Source organism: Mycteria americana, chromosome 5, assembly GCF_035582795.1.
Source record: "Mycteria americana isolate JAX WOST 10 ecotype Jacksonville Zoo and Gardens chromosome 5, USCA_MyAme_1.0, whole genome shotgun sequence".
Lineage (NCBI taxonomy): Eukaryota > Metazoa > Chordata > Aves > Ciconiiformes > Ciconiidae > Mycteria > Mycteria americana.
In genome coordinates this window covers 13,245,188-13,264,167 of record NC_134369.1, presented here as the reverse complement: position 1 = coordinate 13,264,167, position 18,980 = coordinate 13,245,188, and the positions used below count along the sequence as shown (strand labels likewise).

Sequence of the window (18,980 nt, the reverse complement as noted above, 5' to 3'; positions counted from 1 at the left end):
CAGCAACTGAGATATATTAAAAAAAAAAATAAATGAAAGCGATGAAAATGCCAAGCAGGCAGAGGCGCTTTAAACCACAGCACCACGGTTCCTCCTTCCTCCCTCCCTGCGGGCTGCTGCAAAGCCCTGAGCGGGAAAGGGGCCAGGCAGGATCCGGCCCCCAGCAGCCGCGAGCTGCAGCCAGCCCTGTCCTCTCACCTTGACCTGGGCACCAGGGCCAGCCTCGACAGCGCAGAACCAGCCATCTATTTCTTTACCTTGGCACGTTTAAACGTAAAGCTTAGTTGACACGAGGGTGCTGAGGGCTGACAGCAGCCCCTGTGCAGGAGGGCCCCCACCACCGGCACCCCGCAGCCCCGGCTCCTCGCACGGGCACTGGTGCGGACGCTGAGCAGGGCTGATGCCAGCTGCGGCGGTGATGCAAAAGCGGCAACGCTCTGTGGGTAAATTTATACATCTGAGCTCTGCAGCCATGACCAGACTGTATATGTTCAGCCCCTCCTCATATGATCTGGGAGAGAGAGGAAAAAAAAAAAAAAAATCAGATGAGAGCGCAGAATACAATAAAACCCAAACCCATTATTTCACAGCCTCAATAAAGGCCATTACGCATGAGCCAGCCCGAGCTCGGTGAACATGTCGGTGTGCAGAAGGATAACAGGGCTGACAGTCTGAAGGAAGGGGGATATAATTTTTTCTCCCCACGCTGACTCGGCTCATTACACGACAGGACCATTGTTCCACTACAGGCAAACATGCCCGGGAGCACAAAAGCACCTTATTTTTCACCTTGGGAGCTATTTGGCCCTTATCCAGCTGATTAAATAAAGACATATGACTGCCTCCGCACGCCCTCAAAGGCAAAGAGGCACAGAAGAAAGCAGAAGGACTGCCGCTGAAACCAGGAGACAATTTTTAATATAAAAGCTCCGTGGAGGAGCGGCACTCTGCCTGGCGTACTAGCAAATGTCCGGTCAGGTCTGGCTTACGGCAAGAAGAGTAAAGCTGCAAGAGCAGGCGGAGCGTGAAAAGCCCCCTCACGCTACAGCTCCAAGACTGCAGCCTGCGCTTTCGTTCAGCAAACAAGCGTTTTGCCTGAGCCCTACAATTTCACTTCTGCTGTCGGTTATAAATGCGCCTTGTGCCAACAGATCAGAAGAAAATCTGCCCGGTGCTCAAGAGTAAAAAATGAGATAAAGGCCCTAATTCCCCTCTTGATTTTTAATCCTGGGAAAGAGGAAAGTGGGAGGAGCAGTAAATCATCTGCTCACATTACTCAGGCTCCACGCTGAAGTAAGGGCTCAGCCTGGATACTTCGAACCCGGTGGTTAACTTCCGAGTCGGTCGTTTGTTTGCGACAGATTAGCCAGGGGTATCGCCGCTCCGCTGCCCCGCGCGGTGTGTCTAAAGAGGGGCACATTTCAGAAAAACTCCCGTCCGCTGACTGGAGGCAGGTCTGTGCACGACTGTTGCCCCTCGCTCAAGAAACGCCCGGAGGGACAAAACCGCCTTTCTGGCTCCTTCCTGACTCCAGAGCAGCACGCCCGTTTCTCTGCGCAGCGTCGCATCAAGGCCGGCCTCAAAAAGAGACTTCACAAGGCTGCGACGGAGAAAACCCCTCCAGCCTGGGGGGACGGGCCCTGCCCTCCAGGACAGGCTGGCTCTGCTGGAAAGCCCAGATGCCCGTCGCTGCCAGCGCGGACAGGCGGCACGTGCCGGAGGCGGCACATGCCGGAGGCAGCACGTGCCGGAGGCCGGAGGCAGACGGCCCCAGCGGCTACCAGCAAAGGGGGCTCTGCCCTGTGCCCAGGGCATCTGTTGGCCCAGCAAAGCCGAGGACAGGGGTGCTTTTGTCCTCCGTTTCCAAACCCACTGCAAAGAGAAAACAGAGGGAAATACTGCTCTGCCCGGCCTTTCCAACGTGCCTTTTGCCATCGCAGCTGGGGACGGGGAAGGCGGCGCTGAACAGCAGCACAAGCGCCCTTGTCGGGAGGGCAGAGGACACGCAGCGCTCGGGAGCCTGTTAGCCACCCTGCGCGAAGACGGAGCGACACCGGTCCTGCCTGCAAACACAATTTGCTTTACACGTGGCGTAAACTGGCTGAGCTAAACCGCAGCAATTTTATACCCCCATTTACAGCTGATTTATACTGGCTTAGTACCCAGTCACGCTTGCAGCTTAATCAGTGTAAGGAAAGAAGAGCTGCAGAGTTTCGTTCACACCCCCGTTTCATCTCTTCTCTCGATGAAAAGGAAAGCAGCAGCAGGAAGTGGGTCGGTCCTTTTTATTTTTTTTCTTTTCTTTGATTTCTCATCTTTCCTTAAAAAGAAGTGATTTGTTAGCGGTTGCCATATCCTGAAGGGATGCAGAGATGCCCCAGAAAACTCAGAAGAAAGGACAGAGTGGTATAATTCAACAGAAACAGAAGCAGCGGCAGGCAAGAGTCCCAGAAAGAATAATTTACCCCAGCACAAAGAGAAAACTCTAGAGAAAGAATCAGTTTTCAGAGGGAAGACTGTAAAGAGCTCAAGAAAATGAAACCACAATAATTGATGTAGAAAAGTAAGTTATTCTGTCCACCAGCGCAGGACATCTAAGGGTCAGCTGTAGCATACTCAGGCAAATAACTGGCATAATTTGGAGACTAGAAAACGGTCTTTTTCTAAAAAGGTTAGATACAAAAATCCAGAAGGATTTAGTGAGCTTCTTAATCATCATTTGTAGCAAGACAAAGACTACTGATAGAGCTGGAGAAATCCTATAACATACAAAGGTAGAATCAGGTTGAGATTCCCGAGAGATGTGGCCCATTTTGTACAGTAACTCCACACTTGCCATCTGTGTTTCCAGTGCTGACCAAGAGAAGGACCTCCTGGGCTGGGATACGGGCCCCACCACAAGCATGAGCACTTCAGGGAGACAACCATTCCCAGGGCAGCTCTCCCTGTTTACCCTGGGTGCAGCTTCACCCTCCCTTCCCCTGTGCATGCTCTCTGTGGTGCAGGAGCTGCTGGCAGCAGCCATGGAGCGGGGGCACTGATGATGCTAGGAGAGGAATCAGACATTGTGCAGCTTCTCACAGGAGACAACTGAATTTATCTGTCTAGTTCTCTTCATATATGGAGACAACAGGTGGACGATCATGTCAGGAACACAAAAACTGCACATGTCAAACCAAGAGATTAAAATAACAAGTCTTGCAAGAGCTCCCTTACCTTTATTTTTCCTGTTTTAAAGAGGCTGAAACACACTTCTAAAAAAAAAATAAAAGCACAGGAAGAGTTGGTCAGGGAAACAAATGGTACACTTCCTAGCGTCCTCTACCATGTACCTCAGTGACGGCCAACTCCTGACTAGGAGCTATTTGCAGCTGATGGAGCATAAGAACGGGTCCTGCCTCTGGAGCTTGCAAAGCCATGCTGGTAACGGTGCTGCACTGGGAAAACAGGCTGAGCCCCTTCCAGGTCCCATGTGAGCCAGGGAAGAAGCTGCAGGTTCCATGTGCCAGCAAAGGGGCAGGCGGGAGATTCAGGACAGGGTGCCAAGCGGAAAGGCAGAAGCTGACAGGTGACTTGCCAAGCACTGGGGAAAGGATATGAGGACAATACGCATGGGGGCTGGCATGGGGACAGAAAGCCTGGCCTCCCCTGACCTCCACATCACGGAACCAGCAGGAACAACCACAGCCCTTAACAGAGGTAATGGTGGCTGCTGTGCATTGAACTGCACCACTCCTGCTCACAGGTGTGGGAAAATGGGGCTGATCATGCCCCCAGCATTGCTCACTAGCTGGTTTCCTCCAAGACAAGATCCGAGGGCAACTCGGAAGGTGTTGCTGCTACGAAACCAGCTGCACACACAAGTGCAGACATGGCCACCGGGTCCTTTGGAGCTTTCCATGGAGCTGAAGGCACTGGGGAACTCTTATCTCAAACAAAAAGACAAATTTTAATCTCTTTCTCTCTTAAATGTCCCTCGCATGGCTTTCTTCAGGAACTCCACCTGGGCAGGTGGGCAGAAAATGGTATACAGAGAGGGCAGGTGATACTTCTCCGGTATGTATCCACACTAAGCTCTGTTTATTTTGTGGAATAATAAGATTATTCCAGTGTAAAATTTTCAAAATGATTAATTTTAAGAAACATTAATACATGGTAGTTCTCACCCTCCCACATGTATGCTAGCGTTGAACTGCAAATATTTATTTTGAAATAAGCTATACATGTATTCAAAGTGCCAACCATAACTACATCATTCAGACTTCCCAAACCTCAGGGGATTTCACCTCCCCGCCTATCCTGCAAAAGGCAGCTTGTATGCTGAAGGCTTCCTCTGCTGCTGGGGCATTCCACACCGTAAATTTTACGTTCAGGTCATTAAAGATATAGGAGAGATCTTGTTAAGGCTAAAACAGCAGGAGTCATTTCACAGTATACAAACACAATTTCCTTGCTCCTTGTCTAACTTTCCAGAAGCCTGACACCCAGAGACCAAGGAGCAGCAGGGCCGGCACACCGAAACGCCGCTGCTGCTCAAGATTTCTGGGCTCTGAAAGGCAGGAGGAAGAGGGCGCTGCTCTTCTTCACATCGGGTCCTATGTCAGTCCAGGTCCCTGCCAAGAAATAACAGGCAGCCCGCTGTTGCTCCCCGAAAGGCACAGGGCTGGTGGGATGAGATGCTGGCCCTGAGGGGTCGGAGAGGGCAGGAAGACCTAGGAGTCAAAGGCTCGCAGCTGGGTTCTGCAATGAAAAAGATCACATTTACAATCAAGCAATGCGGTTGGGATGCCCTGGCTCGTCCTATAGTCAATGAAAGATGCTGTGCAATAGCTAGAGATTCAGAATCTCTTCACAGACCCAGCTCAGAGCACCTGGACAAAGTAGAGCCTGGCAACAAACTGTAAAAACCAGAGCTTCAGATGGTAGCTAAGGGGCATGCTGGGCTGAACAGCAACCTCCCCACAAGGCTGCTGCGGAATTTTGCTGAGCCTACTCCTGCTGACTTCTTGAAATAGTTCACAGCCATCCCTAACAAAGGGGTTATGGACTCCCCACATCAAGGGAGCTGCGAGATGCTTTCGCTGTCATTAGCCATTGGACTAATGACACCTAAAAAGCAGAGTATCTAAGACACTGATAAGCAGCCTTTGCAAGAGCAGGAACAGCACCGAATTTGCTCCAACAGAGAGATGCCATTGTTTTCACTCCCACGCATTTTCCTTGCCCCGTCAGCAATTTTCTCACTTTCTTCACCCGAAGGGACAAAGGCTCTGCACAGCACCCGTTACAAAGCCCCACTTACGCTAGCAGCCAGCAATCTTTCAGTGTTTTGCGGACACAAAGGAGTCCATTCTTGGTCTAAATACTTGAATACAACAACCCATTTCTATCCACCAACACACTTAAGTACCTGCTTAAATGCTTTGCTGAATGGGGATCACAAGCAGACAGTTCTCTGGGCAAAACTCCTCCTTCCCAGCATGCTAAAAGTCACTCCTTAGTACACAAAATATCAGTATGCACACAAAATCGCGTGGGATATTTGTTAGAGCAACAGTACTGAAGCAAAGCCTTTTCAGTGCTTAATGTATACATTACCCTGGGAAACTTAGGAGATCTGTGTTTGCTTTTAGATCTGTGTGGCTAATTAATCATAAGGCAGCTGGCCAAATTTTTCCTTGAGTCAACACCTTGACCATTAGTGGACATGCAGCGGGGATACATGATGCCCAGAATGACATCCATGCCTAGCTACAGTCATGGAAGTAGTTCACTAACCTGATCCTAACTTGGCAGCGAGCAGTTTTAAGTATTTACCCTTTGATTGCTGCAAACATGGAACAATAGGTTGTCATTTTCTCCCTCGTACTTTCTTTTCAAAATAATAAATTATTCTCAGAAACAACTAGCACCATGGGCGGGTGCCCACAATGGGCCAGGAGAAGACCACATCACATTCATTTTCCACTGGGATCTAAAAAGTGCCTTGCTTCCTGCTAGCCAAGGTGGTTATGTCCAGGGTTTTCTTCCCCATAACCCCATGTCTTCATCAGTGTGAAATGCACGCTGGCTCCAGGATAAAAGATGTTGCGCTATGGAAGAGCATGAGGCCACAGACTCAGTGCTCTGCCCTCACCATGCAATGACGGGACCAAAGTCATTGCTGAAACTTGAACTGGGGATGAGAGTAAACAAAGAAGGCCTAAGCAGGAACAAGGTAAGAAAAGTATGGCAGCTTATACAGCAGAAGGGACCTTTTAAATCTCTTGTCTTTGGGTGACAAGTTTAGAGCTGGCACTGAAGTGTCCAGGCACAGTGAAGCACAGGTATTTGAAAGTTCCCTGCGACAGGGGGGAACTCAATCCTGAAAGGAGTTATGCAAACCTTTTAAAAGCTCTCTGCTTTTTCTTGCTCTCTAGCTAGAGAACTTTCCTCTGCCCAAGTATAAATCTGCTGCAAAGGCATTTCTCGTTCCAGATGCTTTAGAGTGGTATGATTCCTGAATAGCAGTACTTGGGGAGAGGGAGGGGGAACTCCTCAGGCAAGCTCTGTGAAATTTACCTCCCAGAGAACACAAATCTCAGAACATAATTTAAAACCAAGCAAAAAAAAAGATCACTTTGTTTCTGGAACAGGACTAGTGCAGGTCAGCTCTGAAACAGTATTGCCTTTTGAAAGGTTCCTGTATGGCATACCCAGTTTACCAGGTGATGGTGACAAAAATGACACAGTACCTCCAGTGATGAAGTAAGCAAGTGAGTTGAACAGATTTGGAATTTCCCAGCTCTTCTGCAAAAGCCCTGAGAACAGGTGCTTACTTCAACTCGTGCCAATGCGGGATTCACCAAGGCACAACATTCTTACTATACTTTTTAAAAGACTGATTGTGAACCTCCTCTGCCTCTACAGTTAAAGGAGTATTCATAGAGGGATTTCATTTGACAAATAGTTCCACCTTCTTATGGAGCTCGGATCTAAGACAGCTTTGCACCCCTGCTTCAGAGGAGAGGAAGAGGGGGTAGGTTGTTTCGTATAGGTCCTTTATCAAGTCTGGAATTACTCTGGTTTCCCAACAGACCAATATTCAATGAACTTAGAATTTGAATGCTTTAAGTTAAAAAAATATATATAAATCTTGGAACTTAAAGCATTTAAATCCTGAGTCCATCGAATGTATCTAAATATCTTTATTTTGGAACTTTAACATAAATCAAAATCTGAGCCTGAGATATTTTACAGTATCCATTTAAGATAAAAATATGATTTACATCAACATTAGAGAGGAGGTCACCACGGTGTTAGTCAAACACAGGATCTCTCACCTCTGTGGAGCTCTTATGTTTATTTTATGAAGCCAAGACTCCAACACTCTCAAGTGCTGCAAGTATAAGTGAGCTACCATTGTATCCCCCTCCACACGGCACAAGCAAAACTGCAGCAACTCATAACGGGCAAGATTTAGTGAGACATGTTACTAGATACTCAGTGCTAATATTTGCTAACGCACAGAATCGTCAACAGTACTTCAGTGTAACTCTCCTAACACAGAGGTTGTGTTTGCCATGTTGTGGTTTGGTTAAATATCTCCACCTTCAAGTCTAGTCAACTGAAAGATACTTTAGCTTGCACTATGTCTGAAAAGGAAGCCAACTGCCCCAGGAGAGCGGGAGCATGCGCACGGTGGGTATGAACGATGAGACACACAGTGCCATTGATTACCTGTGCTTTGAGGTGTTTCTGCCCTACCTTGGGTGTGATTTACCGCAAGATCATCTGTCCCAACCACTGATAGGAGTCAAGCTGTGATCGAGCTGAGCAGCCTCCCAGGAAATGATGGAGGACATCAGTAGCTGGTTATACGCACAATTTTATTTCCAAAGACAAATGTTCAGAGTCTGTTATTAACACCTGTAAGAACTGAGTCACGAGAGGGATGGGGTCAGGCGGAGTGCCAGAATCACTCACTGTTCTCAGAAGTAAATAACAGCAACTGAAGTTACGCATTCACAGCCCATTTCCTCCAGCTTCCTTTGAGGTTTATTCTGCCTGGAAATCAACAACTTGCAACCTGCACATTTCCTCGCTATTAACTTGGAAAAGAAGGGGGAATGGCCTTGACCGATGGTCAGAATTCAATTCAGAAGAGGGTCTCCTCTCCACTGCAATCTGAAGAGGTAGCAATATCTGGCCCAGCAGCGTAGGTCTTTCCAGGCCCCATATTTGAATTTTGTAAAAAAAGAATAATACAAAATATAAGGCCATTTACAAAATCACTCCCTCTTCTTCAAAAAGGTTGACCAGAGGCAGTGGTTGGGACCAAGAGTTGCTAAACAAAGAAAATCCAAATTGTATATTTTGGCTGACGGTGCCAATGCCCTCAGAAAAGCTGCCTGGAGCTCCTGTTACAGCTACCCAGAAGTACATTTCACTCCTTGGCGCACATGTCCTGCAGAGAGTTGCCAGCGGACTGGGAAATACTCCTTCAGATTCCACCAAAGCTGCTGAAGCCAGCCTAAGACAGCAAGATGCTTTTCCTCGGTGCATTCACACATCCGTGCAGGAAGACGGAAGCACACCACGAGCTGTTGTGGGAACGAAGCCCCCAGGTTGCAGCAGGTTGGTTGTTTTAGGCCTCCTGCTACAGAAGATCTAACCCAAAACCTATCGCTGTTTGTCGGCATGGCTTTTAACAGCTTTTTTTTCTTTCTTAGGGCCACATGCTGCCCTCTCGTGGGGAGCCCTGTGGATGGTACCCCGCTGCCTTGGCACGGCCCCGAGCCCTGGGGCGCAGACAGCACGCACAGGGCGGGTAACGCAGGGAGCTGCAGTCCGCCAACACCCCCAGGAACAGCAGCTCTATGTAGGCCACCACAACCTCCGCCTCATTATCACAGCTCCCCAAATCCTCAAAAATCTCCTTATCTGAGCCTCTCTCCAATATGTCAGGCAAGAATGGACCCAGAGAGGTGTCCAAGGGAGGGACGAGGCTCTAGCATCTGACACGAAGGTGTGCCACAGCATGTGCCCACAGCATCCCTAAGCCAGACCATCTTCTGCATCAGGTTTTACTTCTCCATTACTGCATCTGGAAACACATCCTGCTGGGCCAGAGAGCTGTGGGCCTTTGTTAACCACTCCAAGAGCAAACGGTCAAGCTGGACATGTGTCCTGTACAGAGCGGGGACAGGTATTTGTAATGTGCTTATTCCAGCACTGCTGCGTCCATCTCACGCCACAGGCACTGGCTGAGGGACTTTCTGGACGAGCCGAGGAAGACAGCAATGCCTGCAGTGTTGAGTGTTCAGTTCCCAGAGCTAAGCTTCCTTCTTCCACTGAATGAAGTAGCTGTTCTCAGCATGGATGAGCCTTTTCAGGGTTTTATTTTTGTAAGTTTGCTGAGAGAATTAGCACCTACGGGAGCCGAGGCGCAACAGTTATGCTATGAAAGCCAGACAGGCCCCCTGAGCACTTTTCTGCCAGTCCTGTTTTTAGTAACTGGTACCGCTCAGCTTTTCCACACAGCCCCTCACACCAGCACTACACCAGTAACAGCAAACTGGTGGCCACCCAAATTCATGAGCAGGGTTGTGTCACAGACAGGCGTGTCTGCTGGACACAGAGATGCTTGATCTCCCAGTTTTCTGGAGTGCTTTCTTCATTTCCACATTAAACCCCAGAAAAAACATGATCTCCTCTCTTACTCTACGCTGCTATACATGGCTGGGCTTTGCTCCAGGCAGCACCTCCAGAAGCCAGCTGAGCTGGCATTTTGCAACAGGTCTTCCAACTGGTGATGGGACATGGGTAGCTACAGAGCCAGGTCACAAAGAGGGTGCGAGGCAGATGCTAGTGCTAATGCAGTGACAAGCAACTCCTAACCTCTGGCTCTAAATCCAGAGCAAACTCCGTGGCTCCCGGCTGCACCACACTGACAGCAAATAGTGCACAACTAAAGGACTTCTGGTACCTCCAGATGCAAACGTGAGGTGTGTTTGAAGCCTCATTTGCTCTTTTGCTTAACCCCAACTCTTTCCTGCTGTTTTTGGGGCATGTAGATGAACACAGAAAACTGCAAATAACACACACCCAGCCTTGCAGGTCCTACAGTGGTCCCCGAGGGCTGCCAGCACACCAACAACGAGCCAGCAGGCTCCTCAGCTGTAATGCTGGCCAGCATCAAGTGCCCCATATTGTCCTAGCCCTACGTAGCCTGCTCCCTGCCATGCCCACACTTTTACACACTTCTAAGGCTCCCAGCTTTGGAGAGCTCCTGTTCTCATCTTTGCCCAGGCACACATTGGTCTCATCACAGCCAGCACACGCACCCCGCACCAAGCGCGGGGCCCCTGGGGAGCCCTTCCAGGCCAGCCAGCCCTGCCCATGCTCAGGCAGGGCCCCCTGGTCACCCCAAGGCAGCAGCCCGCTGCCGGGGCAGGGCATTGGAGGCCCAGGAGGGCTGCGGGAAGCAAAGCCCCTCGTCCTTGCACTGCAGGTGGCTGCCCCCAAAAAGGGCGGGGGGAGGCCTGGACAGGCATAGAAGGAACCAGAGGCAGTGCCTCCAGCAAGTGCTGGGCCCCACCAGGCACCCACACGTACAGCCCCCTGCGCCCACCCTGCCTGGCATCCCACTCCGCCCAAGTTGACATCCTGGGCCAGCTTGCTGCTTTTTTTTTTTTTTTTTAAACTTTCACTTTTTTTTTTTTCCTCCTCTAGAACTGTATTTTTTGCATTGTCCTTTCATGACAGCCATTGCACACATGGCTATCTTGTCAAATACATCCATACTATATACATACACACACATACGTATATGTGTGTATTTAATATACCTCTACACTTTTCCATCTCCTGAACTTATTTCCAGATAGAGATTCTCCATTCAACTCACATCAAGGCTCCTGTCCATGCTTAGTATTTTGTTCCATTTCTTCTAGCACAGCAAGCAGGAAAGAATGCACAAAAAACACATTCAGGCTACCACTGCTATATTAGATTCAAGCATAGAAGATGAAGCTTTCTCTAAACCTAGTCAAGCATAAACTTGCTCTGTACATAAGTGTTTCATCGATGTTTGTAGTGTTCTTGGTATAACATGAAACACTTGAACTAAGAACTACTAAACAACGGATTGCATCTCAAGTGACCACTTCAGAATATTTCCACTTCCAACGCAACTTTTTCTTGCCTTAAAACTATGAACCCCTTATTTCCTGATCCCCAGAATCACCACAGATGGGAAATTTCATGGCATATGATTAATATCCAGGTTTGTAAGTCTACATTGCCTATTGAATAAACTTCCCAGTGAAGAAAGCAGGCTTCAGTTGCATTAGATCAAGTTTAGCAGCTAGCCAGTGTGAGGGAGTTTCCTTAATGAATTCTGTATTTATAGACATGTTCAATAAGGAAAAAGATTTCAAGGTCATCTTTTCTGACCTATTTTTTTCATTGTGTACTAAACAGGCTTTACTTGATGGACTTCGAAAAACTTTTATTGCTCTTCAAAATTTGTTTAAACAGAGCAACAGCTGCACTAATATATATTTAAACAGAGAAAGATTTTTTTTTTTCTTTTTTCTTTTTTTGACACAAAGTGGTAGTTTAAAAGAGCAACATGCAGAAAGTCATACATAATTTGCACTGACTGGGAGAGAAACTAGATGAACTTACCCTCTAAGAGTGGAATCTGTCCCTTGAATACTCTAACTCCTTCTGTTTTCCCCACAGGTGCATCATTGCTCACAGGTGTTCTACAGTGACAGCAGAATACACATTGTGGAAAGCAGAGCTCCACAACAGAGTGAAAATCTGCCTACGAGCAAAAGAATTGTTCAAACTAAATGGGCAGGAGCAAGATGTGTTGCAGGACAGAGGTTGGTTCCAGGGATGCCTAGAAGCAAACCTACTTGTACCAGCCGTGAATTTAGCTCAAGTTCTTTAAATGCTTGTTTGTCTCCTCCGGCAGCAACCTTGCACAAACATAGTTTAAATGGAGCAGCATTAAAAGGAAGGTAGGAAGTATATGTACATTTTAGTTGTGACAGGTTTTACATTCAGCATCTATTGCATTTACAGGATGTCATCTATATGCACGAGAGAAAAAACATTTGCATTTAAGTTTATTTAATTCAGAAATATTTGCGGACCACTATCCTTGCATTCTGTTCCCAAGGATTATCGTAATGCCATTCCTTCCTGCCTACCCGCATCAGACCTCCTCCAATTCCTCGGATTTAAATAAGCTTCAAGTCTTGCTCTCTGTATTCTGCTATTACTTATTTCTGTTATGCAGATACCCAAAGGTCCCAGCCAGAATTTCAGCTCCCACTGTTCTGGGAGTTCACAAGATAGTTCATATTGACGTTCCCCAGCCTGGAGGGTATCTGAGCGCTCGTGTCCATCACTGCAAGCTAGCAGGTGGCAGCATTCACAATATCAGGAAGAATATTTGATAACACAGTTTTCTGCTGTGATTAGCCAGTAGTCATCATACTTTTCCGTGACCTCTTATTCCTGTATGTCATTTACTTTGCTGTGTTTTCCATATAAACCCATGTCAGCTTTCTACAGCTAACAGCTTAATTATACAGTTGTATTTTCCAAACCTGTACCAAATGAACCAGGATGGCTACATTCAGTTTAATACAAATCAGTCCTTGTCACTGTGAGCAAAGGAAGCTAAGGGTCAAACAAACAATTGAATAAATTAAGGAGAAGATATTTGGATTATTTTTATAAAAGTTTGATAGATTGACTACAACTAATAGTCTCAACGTAATACCACAGAAACAAATACAGAAAAACAGTATTAAAAATTATAATACATAAGCTCATTTATAGCTTCCTATGACCTAATTCTATTTTTTAATTCTAAGAAATGAATTAAGTGGATTTAATGAAAAGCTCTGATGAAACTGTGGTGTAATCTTAAAAATATTCTGGGAACTTGTGTCTTAACACAGGTTTTCACCTTGTTGTCTTGGTGTGGTTTTTTATTATTTTTAAGTATAAGCAAGGAGGGTTGGAGGTTTTTTGGTTTTGGGGTTTTTTTTGGAAAAAAAAAAATCGGATTAATCTACAAAATAATAAAATACTTTGGAGTTACTTTAAGTAGTTTATTCTGTCTTCATACAGCTGGCTACAACAGGCCAATTGATTCCAGCTCATCATATAGGAGACATCTTTAGCATAATTATTAGAATTAATACCAGGATACTAGCCAGAAATATGTGCACAACTAAATATATGAAGAATTGTATCTTTATGGGTATAGATGCAGGCTAATAATATATTACATGAAACACTATGCTATGGTAAGCAGATGTTCCCAGGATAAAGTCTATCTGATGTGTGATAACTTGCTACACAACCATTAATTTTGTCACAAAACTATTATTTAGCACAGCAAAACCAACTAAAAATATTAGCCAAGGTTTTCATGCAACTACAAGTTCACTGGTTTATTTCTCTTATTAAGAGTAACAGTCTGAAACATTTTACATTAATGTACAATCATGAAAAAGATCCTTATGCTTATGTCATGTTGGTGACATTAAGTCATACAGTTAACGCTAATTATTATTTCAAAAGTTAAATCCTGTTTTATAAGGTTAAACATTTTTTGAATCATTTGTTGCCAAAAAATAACATCAGTCTACAACCACACAGAAAGTAGAAATTAAAATTTCTACAGAGCCACTACCATCGCTATGAAGATACAATGCCAAGTGTTACAACATTCTGCAACAGTTATCACTTCTCCCAATATTTAAGATGGCAAAACTTCCCTCTTCACTTTTTACTGCATACACGGGATCTACAGTAAAAGGGGAAATTTTGATTCATGTTAGATCAAGGGTAACAGAAGTGCTTCCGAGTCATTTACTGTTTATGTAGAAGATGAACAGGGCTGTGCAGCAAAAAGGATTCTTCTTCAAGAAAGGGCAGGTTTTTCTCCTCAGCCTCGGACCGTACACCACACTGATACACTCCTCTCCTTCCACAGACAGCAATGAAAATGGCCTGTGCACACGGGGGCAACAGAGACCAAAGCCGAGATCCACTGTACAGACCGAAGGCGAGGCACTGGTCCCAGAGCAGCCGCCCAGAGCTGGAACAGCGTGCCTACAGGATGAGGTGCAGTGCAATGAACCCAGAGCTCAAGTCAGTAACTCACACACAGAGCAAGAAAGCCCAATTTAACCAATTAAAAATATCTGGATGTTTCACAACTTTTGTTTTCTTGAACCCTTGTTGAAACCAATCACTCCGATTTGTGTGTCACTCGGCAACATGAAACAGAAGTGTTCAGATCTGTAGCCTTCTTGGGAGGGAATACAGCAAGAACTAGCTTGCCTCCCGTGGCAGAGAGCACACAGACCACAGCAAAGCCACTCTGCTGGCACACCAAAAGCTGGCACACCACGGTCCTCTCCTCCCAGCGACCCACCAGCAGGCCTCTCACTCACCCGTGCGCTCAGAGCAGAACTGCAGCATCTCAGCCACTTCAAAGTGCTCCATTGCCACATAGAGATGGTTGGTGGGTCCCTGCGACTCACTGACACACTGCATCTGGCACGGGAAGCCACGAACAGTAGAGAGGTAGGGGCTGTGCAGCCAGAGGGAAACTATCTTGAAATACCTTCCTGGGATCTCACTGCAACAGTATACTTCACCACAGGCGTAGCAAGCCTTTCTCACCACCCTTCTTCTTCCTTTGGCATCCCTTAGCCATTCCTCTCACCAATCACGCTGCCTCATACCTTCTTCCAGATAACCCATCCTCCCTCCCCACGAGGGCAGCAGGACCCTGTTCAGGATGAAGCACACCAGCCAGGAACGCGCAAGGACCTGGGCTCCTTCCCCTCTGTTCTGCTAACTCACCCCCTGCCTCCCTCCTCCCCCCAAGCCTGTTTGCTCCCCTTTGCTGCAGGCCCGGCAGCCCCGTTCCTGGAATGGGCGCTCACCGCCCTGCCACAGAAACCCACAAGCAGCTCTTGAGCCGGAGCCCCAGTGCAGCCAGCTAGGACACAGTTCTCCCTCTTGGCAGCAACACAAGGCATCTCCCTCCTCCGCCCAGACCATGGCAATTCTTTCAGGGCAGCAGCAGGAGGAACACAGCGTCACATCACCCCATCCTGAGAGGCTCTGCTCCCCAGCTGTGGCCTAAGGCCACTGCCCCTTCCCGTCACACCATGACCAAGACGTGTCCTTACCACATGACAGGCTGCACTGCCTCCCGTGCCACAGAGCCGGGCTGCCATGGCACGACAGTTCAGCAAGGCTGCATTTGGTAGTATTCATTTGCTCCTAACAGTGTAGGGAAGAGATTCAAACCCTGGCTCTTGATGAGGGTTTCATCTGTCACACTGTGGACGTGGTATTATTCACATACAACAGTTAAATACCACATACCAATGCAATGAAACCCAGGCACTGACTCCACACCCTAGGAAAGGGAGCATTTGTCCTGGCTATGCTGTGAAATTTCAGTACCTTTCCTACGGGGGCACACAGAGGAAGTCTGCCGCCCACTGCACCCCTCGGCGCTGCCAGCGACCGAAAGATAGAGGTCGTAAGTCCATTTCCAAGTGAGCGGGACTGCGGCCATCTCCCTTCAAGACAGAAGACCCAGAAGGTACATTATGCTGAGGAAATGTTCGCATGGCCAGAGGACAGTGATGTAAGATGTAAGTGTGGACAGAAAAGCACTGAGACAACATTTTAATCAATATAGTTCTCCCTACAGGCCCTTTCAGAATAGCCTTCTCACACATATGAAACACAACCTGAGGAAAAGGACACAGAGTTTGGGAACCTTGAACGTCATTTTGCCATAGACTACTTTTGCAGCCACAGTCTGGTTGAGGAATATCTTTTTACATCTACTTCTCTCCAGCAAGACAAGGAAAGCAGCTCTTCTCTGCTCAACAAGGTCATTGCAAGGTGCTCAGACAGGATAAGGAATATAAGGATTGAGGCTCATATAAGAACCTTATAGAGATTTAAACAGGGACGTACAAGAGCATAACCTATGCAAAGCCTGCATTTAAAACGGGGCTTGTGTGTTCAACTGCAGGTGCTCAGAGGACAGAATTTTATACTGCTTGGAAGAGCCAATGCCTCATGCTGTCCCAGGCCTATGCACAGGGAGAGCACTGGGACTTAGCAAAGAACCTGTTCTGTTGTAACATTTGCAGCCAGCCCAAAATGGAAGTGCCCAGCAGGTCAGGGTCTGTTTTCCATTACTGTGGTGCCCTGGTTTTATTCTGGTATCAGTACATTTAAACCTATAGGTCATTAGTATGAGCACAGTGTGATCCAGACCCAGAGCATTCAAGCTAATATTCAACCCTTTCCTTATTCCTCCATATGCCTCATACAACATATAGTTCAGAGAAAAATTACACCTTGTGCAATTCTTGGACTCACTGTTTTGGACTAAAACTATTTCAATCTTAGCTCTGAATTTCCTGTGTAGCAAAAGTTAAGAGAGACATCAGTGTTCTCACTTTCAGCAAGACCAAACACGAACCCAGCTTTGTTGAGGTAACATGCATTAATGGCAGCCCAGAGTTCATCCCAAACCATACTACTTAGCCGGTCTGTCCTCATTAGCTTTTAGAGTTACCAATGAAGCAACAGGGCAAACTTCTGCTTGGCACCATTCAGTTACAGAAATTATGGCCAGTCTCTAATTCAGAGACCCATGAAGCATCCTTGGTACCCAAAAGGTATTATCTGGAAAGGAATCAAAATTCTGTTCACCAAAATATTTATATTAGCTGAGAAAGCCAAACTCTGCCAAGAATGGAGCTGGCAAGCTTCCTTGGAGTTTCTCTGCCAGTGTGTAAAACACAGAAAGCAGCCCCACCTACCACAACCCCTCTGTGCATGCCCAGGGCTGCTTAGTTTTTTAAGTACAGTGCCAACTATTTGTAAGGCCTCAAAAATCTGGAAACTTTAGAGCGCAGCAGCCGAATGAAGGATCTTGGGAACATCTCTCTTGACTCTTGGGCTGTGTACTTGAAGTAGTTCTGTGGATGCGCCAACACGTCAAACAATGCTTTTATCAGTTTCTTGTCCTAGAAAAAGGAAAGAAGGTTTTACAGTAATTCCACAGAGGAGTTAGGGTCAGTATTACCAAAGCTTAATGACTGATTAACTCATAAAAGATTACGGGCATTTTACTTTTCAAGTAGTAATGTTTCAGGGGCTCAGAAACCAGTGGAGCAAGGCTGACATTCAGGCCCCAGGGAAGTCACTGGAGTTTCACATTTATCATTAGTGGCACCAGGATTTCTCCCCTCCTCATACTTCCAAGAAGAGCAAATGAAAAAAACCAAAACAAAACACAAAACAAACAAACACTGGATCTGATATCCAGCAAAAGAAAGGTTTACTTGGGATGACATCCACTCAACTTGCCCATGCAAGTGTCTCCTAACCAAGGTCAGAGAATTGAAATCCACAAAGAGATTTTTTTTTCACCAGGGAGGAAAAGTGCTTGCTAATCTACAGGCTACAAGTAGCAGCACCAAGTGCTTCTCCAAGACATTAAATCCCATGTCGCTCAGTTTGCTCCACTGATTCCTTCCAGCACAGCCTACATGAGGCTCAAGGGGCTATCTTCACCATAGATTTCCCTAGTAGGTCTCATCCACCCTTAATCCCCCCTGGGCAAAGGGTCTCATATCCATTGCTCTGCACAATCAGGATGTGCTGATTCACCCCACTTCCCTGAAGTAGCATGTGTCTAGTGCACCAAGGAACAGATCTGATGCAGAGCAGGAGGCAACCTCACTGGCACAAAATAGTGTCATTTTCAATCAAAACCAACATGTTGCGTGAAAGGAATATACCTTAAGTATTTCTTGATGATTTTCAGATGCATAAAGTCTACCATCCCGGACAATGTCTTCTATTAGTTCTTGGTAATCCTCTATGGGGAATGCACAAGAGAGTAATTTGCAGGTTCATTTCTCTTATATACTCAATACCTCCCTTGGTTACACATGTAAGCCCTACCCCCAAAAGAACCAGTGGTACTTGGCCCTCATATTAGCAGTCAGAAAATATTCCAAATGCTCTTCTGTAAAGAAACTACAAATACTGTTTACTTTGAAAACAGTGTACTCTGCTGTGCTGCTCAGCATCAATCTGTCAAAAGCAAAAGAAATCATAATGCATCTAGGATTGCAGTGCATACTGTAACCAAGTAGCCTGCTTCAAACCAACTGCACTGCAGAAACTTATCTGTAAATACCGACAACCTGTTATTGACTTCTTTCTACAGTAAGAAGGAAAAAACAGAGGTAAGAGGAAGCTTTCTGAAAAGGCAAAGCCCCATGTCAATCAAAACTTGAAATGCTTCAAAAGGAGAGGTTTCCCCTGAAAAATTAATTATCCACTGTTGATGAAACTCTGCGGACCACAGCAAGGACAACTCCTTCACAATTAATCCAGTGTGAACAGAAATGTGCCATATCATTTTCACATCACTTATACTGAAGTGCAAAGCCTCAGCTCCAGTTTCACTTTAGTAACTGACAAGGATAGGGTGAAACTCTTGCCCCTCAAGCTCCTTTTCAATATAGGTATTTTGCTATCTGGTACTAGATTACAGATGGTAGCAGCAACATGATAAATCAGAGGCGCTTGGGTTGTGCCCAGTTCCTAACTGGGGGCACTCTGCTGCTACCTGAAGCAACCCAGAACTGGGAAGGCACAAAAATGCCTAAACCCCAGATTCTGGCTCTGAGCTCTGCATTTTGCAGGTCGGAGCCCAGAATCCCAGCTCTTTGTTTAGGTCTGTGAAAGACTGGAAATACAGTGGCACTTAAGACTTCAGTGCAGTGCAGAATTCCTTAAACTAGCTTTAAATGAAAACAGCTACTGGAAGTAGTCTCATAGTGACACTGCTGAGAGCACTGGGTTACCCTGCTGCTTAGCAGGGTTAAGGAGCCCACAAGGAGTTCTGC

The 18,980-nt window shown here is 46.5% G+C and overlaps 1 protein-coding gene across 5 annotated transcripts in view; it reads right to left on the bottom strand.

The window, feature by feature from the left end:
• Positions 1–13,213: 13,213 nt before the first annotated feature.
• The window catches only part of SCUBE2 (signal peptide, CUB domain and EGF like domain containing 2), a 52,791-nt gene continuing 47,024 nt past the window's right edge, over positions 13,214–18,980 (bottom strand). For all 5 annotated transcript variants that reach the window (XM_075502177.1, XM_075502178.1, XM_075502175.1 and 2 more), the window contains 2 exons: positions 17,862–17,941; positions 13,214–17,084 (listed from right to left, as the gene is read on the bottom strand). In XM_075502177.1, the coding sequence (XP_075358292.1) occupies positions 16,932–17,084; positions 17,862–17,941 (233 nt within the window). In that variant the 3' untranslated portion in view covers positions 13,214–16,931. The remainder of the gene's footprint in view (positions 17,085–17,861; positions 17,942–18,980) is intronic.